The sequence below is a fragment of the Prionailurus viverrinus genome, chromosome A2 (genome assembly GCF_022837055.1).
Source record: "Prionailurus viverrinus isolate Anna chromosome A2, UM_Priviv_1.0, whole genome shotgun sequence".
Taxonomy (NCBI): domain Eukaryota; kingdom Metazoa; phylum Chordata; class Mammalia; order Carnivora; family Felidae; genus Prionailurus; species Prionailurus viverrinus.
In genome coordinates, this window is record NC_062562.1 from 10,144,629 (window position 1) to 10,154,988 (window position 10,360).

The 10,360-nt window shown below is 39.9% G+C and overlaps 1 protein-coding gene across 1 annotated transcript; it reads left to right on the forward strand.

Annotated features, from left to right (window-relative positions):
* Window positions 1-5,340: 5,340 nt before the first annotated feature.
* Window positions 5,341-9,651, forward strand: LOC125161059 (olfactory receptor-like protein OLF4). The gene is made up of 2 exons (XM_047850668.1): window positions 5,341-5,357; window positions 8,652-9,651. The coding sequence occupies exons 1-2, from the start codon at window positions 5,341-5,343 to the stop codon at window positions 9,649-9,651; spliced, it is 1,017 nt and encodes a 338-aa protein (XP_047706624.1).
* The last annotated feature ends 709 nt before the right edge of the window (window positions 9,652-10,360 follow it).

A 10,360-nucleotide genomic window follows, 5' to 3' on the forward strand; every position in this document is an offset into this window, starting at 1 on the left:
TAAAAAGAAATAATATACGCATAATTGGTATCCCAGAGGAGGAAGAGAGAGGGAAAGGTGCTGAAGGGGTACTTGAAGAAATCATAGCTGAGAACTTCCCTGAACTGGGGAAGGAAAAAGGCATTGAAATCCAAGAGGCACAGAGAACTCCCTTCAGACGTAACTTGAATCGATCTTCTGCACGACATATCATAGTGAAACTGGCAAAATACAAGGATAAAGAGAAAATTCTGAAAGCAGCAAGGGGTAAACGTGCCCTCACATATAAAGGGAGACCTATAAGACTCGTGACTGATCTCTCTTTTGAAACTTGGCAGGCCAGAAAGAATTGGCAAGAGATTTTCAGGGTGCTAGACAGAAAAAATATGCAGCCAAGAATCCTTTATCCAGCAAGTCTGTCATTTAGAATAGAAGGAGAGATAAAGGTCTTCCCAAACAAACAAAAACTGAAGGAATTTGTCACCAGATTACTCTTTTTATATCAATGCATAAAGGCCTCAAAACCAGAACTTATGTTTAAATCTAAAGTCACAGAGTGCCTGGTTGGCTCAGTTGGTACAGCATGCAAATTTTGGGGGGGAAGATATTATTTTTAGGTAATCTCTGCACCCAACATTGGGCTTAAACCCACAAACCTGAGATCAAGATTCCCACCCTCCATGGACCTAGCGAACCAAGAGCTGCACGCATGTGACACTTGATCTCAGGGTCATGAGTTCAATCCCTATGTTAGGCGTATTTATATAAAATAGATAGATAATAGATAGATAGATAGATAGATAGATAGAGTCACATTTATATTTTATCAATGGGGAGTTCACTTTTTCCATTCCTTTTAAGAAATGGAGCAGAAGCTCCAAAATGACTTTATTTTTTTTCTTCCAGTTGAGGTTGGATTTCAACACGGAATGCCCTTACCAAGAGAAGAGAAATGAATTAACTGAGAGACTAAAATGCCTTTTCCTCCAAAACCATTTTATTGGATGAATTTCTATATTACATTGCTATTTCTGATTAACAGATTACCACACTAGAAGCTCAAAAGAAACACATTTATGCTATTACTATTTAGAGGTCAGAAGCCTGAAGAAAGTCTCCATAGGCTAAAATCAAGATGTCTGCAGGGCCTGGTTCTTTCATGGATGCTCCAGGAGAGACCGTCTTCTTTCCTATTGTGGTTTCTAGGGACAACAAGCATCCTTTGGCTCATTGCCCTTTCTGCATCTTGAAAGCCAGCAATGTGGTGTCCTCACATCTCTCTCTGATCCAACTACTCTGCCTTCCTCTCCTACATTTGGAGGACCATGGTGATTACATTAGTGCCGCCTGCACAATCTTGGCCAACCTTAGTTTAAGGTCAGCTCATTACCAGCCTTGTTCCACTTGCTACTTTAATCTCCCCCCCCCCCTTAATATAAAAATAAACACATTGAAAGTTTCTAGGGTTTAGAATGTGGATGACATCAGAAGGCTCTTATTCTGCCTACTGGAAAGCCCTTTACCAACAGTATTTTATTTCATGTCACTCAAAGGCCCTTATGTAAAAGAAACAAACACAGAATTTATCACAGCCCCTAGAGTGACTGGATACGCTTGGCATTCCAAAATTTATGCAAACACAATTTATTTTGTGAAGAAGACCTACGACCACCTGCACCTTGCTCTATCCCAGGACCACAACCTTGCTACTCAAAGAGTGGTCCATGGACCAGGACCTACAGTATCAACATCATTCAGGGGCTCATTAGACACACCAAACTCCTGGCCCACCAGCACGTGCAATGTCATAATTTGCATTTAAACTAGAATTCTAGGTGATTCGTATGCACCTTGAAGTTGAAGATGTGCTGGGGTAGAGTAGGTTTTCTCTCATTTTCAATTTGGCCTTTGAGGCAGGATGATTATTTGTGTTGGGAGCTGTCCTGCTCACCACAGGTGTTTAGCAGCATCCCTCAGACATTGTCAAATACCCCCAGGGGGAAAGACTCATCTCTGGGAGGGAACCACGGGCACAGAGTTCGAAAACTGGGAACATCTTGACAGGATCCAATGAACACCCATCTATTTCCGCAATGATAACTTTGAGAAGATCACTAACTTCTTCAAGCCCCATTTCTCCATGGGGAACAGAGCTCACACTGGTACTTTCTTACAGAATATACTTTTATAAAAATCAGGCTATTCCTAGAGCTGCTGAACTCAGGTTATAGTGCATAAAAAGATGTAAATATATCTCTGACAATTAACATTTTATAATGGCATTTTAAGTAATGCCTCTAAACTTGTGATGTAAATATGAAATCCCTAATTGTTTTGGCAAAACTATCATGAAGCCCACGAGTGTAGTCCCCCAGGTTTTATATATATCAAAGGAGCAAACCTCACATCTTTGTTGAAAAAGAGAAAAGTTACTTTCCAAAGATATTAGGGGCTATGTCTTTAACCCAAGTCAATGCTTTGAAGAGTCCAAGGGACCTAGTCAAAACTGATTTCTCAGTCTTAAACAGGAGAAAATGCTCATTCAGGATTGGGATAACGTGCTGGGAGTTTAGATCTCTGAAAGACAGAAGTAATAGAAAAAGAGTAAGAAAAACGGACTTCAGCTGCCTTATCACCTGGTCTCCTAGCAACAGAAATTCAACAGGGAAAATTTCCTTTCTGTCCACCCTGGTGTCCCGTAGGGCAATCACGTGCCTAAAGGTGGGAGAGACAAGAGGGAAGTGTGCCTAATGAGCAGAATTAAGAGGCTGCAAATACCTCCTCTGTTGCAGCCCCACAGTGTGTACAACCTCGGGCTGGACAAGACATGGTCGTTTCTTTTGCAGTCCTAAGTCTGGATGGGACACTGAAGTTTGACCCATCCCGGCTGTCGTGTCTGGGACAGAGCTTCATCCTCCACCATCTACCAACAAGATGGGTATTTTGATTTGCATGTAGAGACCTTCCTCCCAGAGACCCCATCTAGATGAGTTTTACATCGCAGTAAGTACTACCAGAGAAGGTCAAGAGAATGAAAGTCAAGAACATTTACCTGAGGTCACCTGAGAGCCAGTCTAGCCTAGCCAGAGCTGAGAGTTTGCTGTAGTTGTTTGCTGGCTGGATTAGTAAGTTGATTGATTCATTGATTGATTGATTAATGTATTTATGATGCTATAAATAGAAGTAAATATTGAAGTTAGAAATGCAAGGGTCAACATTAACAACTAAGTGATAATAATGGAAACTCGTTTAGAGGGGGGATGGGAAGCACAAAAGTAGAACCTGAGACCGAGGATCTTTGCAATTAACCAGAGTAGAAAAGTCTAGTACTGGCTGTTGAGGGATGTGCATTGAAGTGAGGACATGTCTTTTCATTTTTAAGATGGTACATATTACACTACAATTCCATACTGATGAGAAAAACCCGGATGAAAGATTGCTTGCAAGTGCATCCTTGCAAGAGCAGTACTTGAAACATACATTTCACAGCACCTTCACTCCTTGAGTATTCAAATGAAATTTTTTAGGGGCACCCGGCTGAATCAGCCAGTTGAGGGTCCGAATCTTGATTTCAGCTCCATTCATATCAGGGGTCATGAGATTGAGCCCGACTTTGGGCTCTGCTCTGACAGCACGGGGCCTGCTGCGGATTCTCTCATTCTCTGTCTGCCCCGCTCCCGTTCATGCTCTCTCTCTGTCAAAATAAATAAATAAACATTAAAAAAATAAAAATTTTAAGTGTACTATGTGAAACGGGGTATGCTAATGAGCTCCCTTCACAATCAGCTCACAACCTGTGAGTCTGAATGTATTCTGGGTTAGCTAGCCACCCACTTTCTCTATTGAAAGTTGTCTGTGGGAGTCCTTGGTGTTTGCATAATGGGGTTGGAATGGTTTTATTTCTGGTTTTTTTACTCCTTTTTTTTTCAGAAAAAGAATTGGCATTTATTTCGTGAACTACTTGCCATTTTGTTTATTTTTTAATGCACGTATAGGTGTATTTGTGCACAATGTATGAGAGTGTGTAAATTTTGTGTGGTAGTCTATGACGTAGTCATACTCCTTCCACAGCTTTTTCTATTTTTATTTATTTATATTTTCCTGAAAGAATTGATCTGAAAGAATTGATCTGTCACCTTAATATTCTTCCCTCGTGAAGACCCTACTGTACACAAAATTAAATTCAATGTCCTTCTGCTACTTAGTGCTCATAAATCACCCTTTCTACATATTTCCAACTAATTTTCACTTCTCTGTATTCCTCATTTTTCCTTTTGGCCTTTTATTATTGGATCTATTTCTACAATCAGAATTCCAACACTTGTAAGGCATTCTTTTTTATGTTTCCCTAAGAATCACCTTTATCTTTGGGGTGCCTGGGGGGCTCAGTCGGTTAAGCTTCCGACTTTGGCTCAGGTTATGATCTCGCTGTTTGTGAGTTCGAGCCCCATGTTGGGCTCTGTGCTGATGGCTCAGAGCCTGGAGCCTGCTTCAGATTGTGTGTCTCCTTTCCTCTCTGCCCATCCCTGGCTTGTGCTCTGTCTCTCTGTCTCTCAAAAATAAATAAATAAATGTTAAAAAAAATTAAAAAAAAAAAAAGAATCAACCGTTATCTTCCCTAAGCATAGCTGGTCCATCTATCTTTATGTGACGTGAAATTAAAACCTTAGATATCACTTTCTCTCCACATGAAAAGACTTTTTCATATTCTTTTATTCCTGAATCCCTAGCAATCTAAATTAGATTTGGACCCATGAAACTATCATTAAATTATTATTCTTTTAAATCTTTTTATTCAGAAGTTGCTTTGGTTCTTCCTTCAATTTTGTTTCATGCGGGGGTTTTTGATCCACTCTGCCTAACCCAAGTGCATTTTCGCTGTTTCTCTTTCTTAAAAGTCTTCATTGCTTTTAAAATTTTTCTGTTATGCACACATACATATTCACACACTTTCAATTCAAATGTATAGAAAGACAGCAATGCATATTGGAAGCACTCTTTATGTTCTGACACCATCGTTCTTTCTAGCTTTTCTCTGCCCATCCTTCTAACTCAGTAGTACCTTACCTATGTCCCTCTAGTCAAGTAGTATAATGCTGATTCATTAGTTCTTTTTCTTTTAAAGATTTTATTTTTAAGCAATATCTACACCCAATATGGGGCGTGAACTCACAACTTCAAGATCAAGAGTCTCACTCTCTACCTACTGAGCCAGCCAGGTGCCCCTGATTTATTATTTCAAGGCCAGTATGACTCATCATGGTGTGGCTGTGCCATTTACACCTTTCATAGTCTTTCATATTTTTCTCATTAAATTACTATTATATCAATGCTTCAAAATATTTTTAAATACTTAACACTATGTTTCTCACCCAAAAGTGATTTTGTCCCCCAGAGGATATTGAGCAATGTTCAGAGACATTTTTGGCTGTCACACTGGAGAGGGGTGCGTGGAGGCCAGGGATGTTCTAATCCTACAATATATAGGACACACCCCACAGGGAAGGATCTGGCTGGGAATGTCCATACAGTAGAGACTGAGAAATCCTGAGTTAAAAAATATCTGTATTTTTGTTTAAACATTTTTTTTTCAAAAATCTCTACACCCAACATGGGACTTGAACTTCAAACCCCAAGCTCAAGAGTTGTGTGCTCTACCAACTGAGCCAGCCGTGCACCCCAAGAGGATCTGTATTTTTAATATTTGTAATTGTCTTCACAGCCTCTGAAAATGTTATAATGCTTCACAATTATGACAGCAAAATTAGAAAGTGCCCCTTTGTTAATTGGTTAAAATTTCCGACCCCACTCAATGTGACAACACTTTGAGTGATTTCTCAGGGAAATGGGTGTGAAAGAGATTTCTTGTTGATTTTTTAAACTATTAGTGAGCTCCAGTAAAGATTCATATATTTGATCACTATGTTCATTTGTCTGTCATTATTATATGTCCACATATTATATGCCTATTTATCTATAATTATCAGCTTTTCAAATACCTGTTGTAAATCACATTTCTCTATTGATTTTTAGTTAGGTATTTTGGGCCATAAAATAGTTTTAAATTTTATTTATTGAAATGTATTTATCTTCTTGTTTCTGAGTTTGTTTGTTTTTTTGCCTTAGTTATGATGGTTTGTCCACCTGTAGATTTTTTTTACATGTAGTTTCCTAGATGTGCATCTAAAATGCAGTGGTTACTCTTACACTGAGGGTTTACTCTTTTGGATTTTTTTGTGAGATGTGTGAAATAAGGAAGCACCACACTTCCTTCCACGTAGAAAGCCATTTGTGCCAGCTTTCACTCAACAGTCCGGTCTTTTAACCACATTTAAATTCAGCTTTGTCACGTTAAAAGTGCATATATAATAAGACCTAATTCCTGATTCATTCAACCAATACGAAAAGTGCATCTGCTAGTACCAGAAATGTCTCAGAACTTTATATGTTATGCTCTTTTATTTCCAGGTCTTGGGGAATTTTATGATTCATCTGGGTTGATTTTGTTGACTTACTGGTCCTGTAGATCATGTTTCAGTTAGTTCTCAAAACTCCATTGAATTTTGTTTAATACAGTTGTACTGAAACCGCTCTCTTTAACCTGGTTTTATTTCCTCTATCACTCTTTGTATTTCATAATGTCTCATGTTCTTGACTTTGTTTCCATGTAAGTGCATATACATGCACATACTTTTGTAAAGAAGAAGATGAAGAGAAGTTCCTGCTCCTTTGATAATTACATCACAATGACAGACAAGAGTGCAGTCCAATAAATGTGAGTGCAAAATAGTGTCCTCAGATAAGTCACATGCAGATTATTCAGAGTAAGAGAAGAGATTGTCATGGGGTGTGTAAGGTTTTATAGAGTCTGGGGATGTCTTGGACAAGGAACAAATGTTGTTTGTTTGTTGGGATGTTGGACAAGGAACAAAACCATCCCTAGTTGTGGTCATCAGACTTGTGAAGAAAGTGATTAAACCCAAAGTGTAAGAATAACAAATACACGAAACAAGATGTCGCATAAGAAAAATGCTAAACAGGCTTGCCTCATCCTCTATTGGGCCATATAAAAACTGATCAGTCACATGAAGATAGAATAGACACAGGAAAATCAAGTCTTCTTCTCTCTGCATTCTGGGCATAAAAATGCCCAAACTGTGAGAAGTGTTCTATTCTCTTGTGATGTTCAATATGTAAGATGTTTCACACCATAAAGATAGCATTACTTCTGTCCTTTGGACAAACCTATTTTTGTCCTTTCATCATTTTTGCTGGAGACAAATGAGATACGACCAGGATTGGGTGCCACCAGCATCATTTTCTCTCTCTCTACTCATTGCACATAATTTTTTATGTTTCATTACATACAGGCCAGAAAGTGACCATTCCAAAATGGAGCCCTGGGATTATTTGTCCTTGGGAAGCTATGAATAGGACTTTCGGGGTACGATTTCTACCTTCTTTCTGGGAAAGGTATTGCGATGTGTTTGCATTCATATCCTAAACAGTGTGTTGAGGCAGGCAGGGGGACGTGAGAAGGACAGAGAAGTAACACACACCAGGAGGATATGATGCATTGTGTTGTGTGTATGTGAAAGTGTGTGTGTGTGTGTGTGTGTGTGTGTGCAGTGAAAGCAGGTCTCCAAGCAGGGGTACATGGGCTCCTTTATTCCAAGGTGACCCTATAATACACAGACCAGACTCAATCAATAGATGATACTGAGAAGAGATGTTCCACGGACAGGACACTACAGTAACCAGATGAATAAAGTGAAAGAGGTACATAGTATGGACGAGGAGCTCCCTGTGTCTTGAACTTAGGCAGCTGTGAGGCAACATGGTTCTACAAAATTCACAGCCATTGCCTTTAGTCCTTAACACACTGGCTTCCTTCTGAGCCTTGATTTTCTGGGGGGAAAAAAGCGCTTCCTCAAGGCCTTTGCCTTAGCCGATGCTCTGGCAGTTTCCAGGCAGTTTTCTCTAGTCTTTCAGGTCTCTGTTCAAATGTCACCTTCTTAGCCAATCTTGACTAAACACCCAACATCACACCCCAACCACTCTCTTCCTGTACCTGCTTCATTTTCCTCATGACCTCTATTTTCATCCCAAGATTATTTAATTTTTATGTATGCATATATCTTATGCACATCACTGAATATTAGGTAATTTTTCTGTTTAGCACCCTCTACTTTATGACTTGGAAATGCTGAAAACACGATTGACGCCCTATATACTCCTCAAATGCATTAAATAATTTCTTATTAAAAATGTACAAGGGCGCCTGGGTGGCTCAGTCAGTTAGGCCTCTGACTCTTGATCTCGGCTCAGATCATGAGCTCGCGGTTTGTGGGTTGTGGCCTCACGTCTGGCTCTGCGCTGACAGCGTGAAGGCTGCTTGGAGTTCCGTCTCTCCTTCTCTCTGCCCCTTCTTAACATGTGCACATTGTCTCTCTCTCTTAAAAGTAAATAAATAAACTGAAAAAAAAACTTAAATGTACAAAACCTAGCCTATTGGAAAACATCTGACGTTGGGATGAAAATTCCTAGTAAGAGAGGAAATAGGGATCCCCTCAAAGGACTCAGATCCATTCACAAAATATTGAAATTACTTTCTTGACTGGGGAATATAAATTGTAGCATTTGAACCATGTGAGCCAAGCAATTTATGTGAGAATTAGTCATGTTATTTTCCCCTTTGCTGGTAGTCACCTCCACCACATGGACCCAGGAAATGATACAGGAATTTCAGAATTTCTTCTTATGGGATTTTCAGAGGAACCAGAACTGCAGCCCCTCATATTTGGGCTTTTCCTCTCCATGTACCTGATCACTGTGTTTGGCAACCTGCTCATCATCCTAGCCGTCAGCTCTGACTCCCACCTCCACACCCCCATGTACTTCTTCCTGGCCAACCTGTCCTTTGTAGACATCTGCTTCACCTCCACCACCGTCCCGAAGATGCTCTGGAACATCCAGACCCAGAGCAAAGTCATAACCTATGCAGGCTGCATCACACAGATATACTTTTTCATAACCTTTGCAGGGATGGACGACTTTCTCCTGAGTGTGATGGCCTATGACAGGTTTGTGGCCATCTGCCACCCCCTACAATACACGGTCATCATGAACCCCCGGCTCTGTGGACTCCTGGTTCTGGTGTCCTGGATCATGAGTATTCTGTATTCCTTGTTACAAACCTTAATGGCGTTTCGGCTGTCCTTCTGTACAGAGGTGGAAATCCCCCACTTTTTCTGTGAACTCAATCAGATGATCCAACTTGCCTGTTCTGACACCTTTCTCAATAACATGGTGTTGTATTTTGGAGCTATGTTGCTGGCTGGTGGTCCCTTCATTGGAATACTTTACTCTTACTCTAAAATAGTTTCCTCCATCTGTGGAATCTCATCAGCTCAAGGCAAATACAAAGCATTTTCCACCTGTGCGTCTCACCTCTCGGTTGTCTCCTTATTTTATTGCACAAGCCTAGGAGTGTACCTCAGCTCTGCTGTCACCCAGAGCTCCCACTCAAGTGCAATATCCTCAGTGATGTATGTGGCGGTCACACCCATGCTGAACCCCTTCATCTACAGCTTGAGGAACAGAGACATAAAGGAGGCTCTGATGAGATTCTCTGGGATGGTAGCTACAAAAGGGACAATTGTCCTGGGCTGAAGAAGTTCCTGTGATTGCAGGGCCCAAAGTCTGAGCCAAAGGTTGAGATTGTTTCATTAGATTGTGGAGGTGAAAGAAGCCTCTTCTCTTTTTTCCTGGAATTTCTATTTTTTTTCTTTCACCCTCTCTGCACAATTTATTTAACTCACTTTATTAAGCTTTCTGATAGCTCTTACATCCAAGAGATTTTCCCATTGTCATTTTCTTCCTCTCCCAAGGTTATTCCTTACTTTGGATTAAAATATTTGGAAATTCTTACATATTTTTCAAAGGACGACATGGATATATTAAGAATAATTTCTTCTCATGTGAAATGTATCATAGGGAGTACTTTTTATTTTGTTTGACCAAAAACAACAACAAAAACAATGACAATAACAACAACAAAACAACCATTCATGACTTATACTAGTCCTATGGAAAGTCTAGTCTTGGCTATCACAGCTATTGATATAAGTTTAAAACAGAGAAAGATCTGAGACCACCAGACTTCACTCTTGTGAACATCATTCTTTTCTATATCACTACATTGACTGCTCTTCCTGATAAGGCAGACTTTTATGTACTGGTTGTTATTGCTGATCATGGGGTGTTTTTCCTACACATTAGGTACCTGCTCTGTCACACAGCTTGTGTCCATCATGCTTACCATAGTCACTGGCAAAAAAAAATGATAATAAAATGCATGTCTCCAAGTGGAATCTACAAA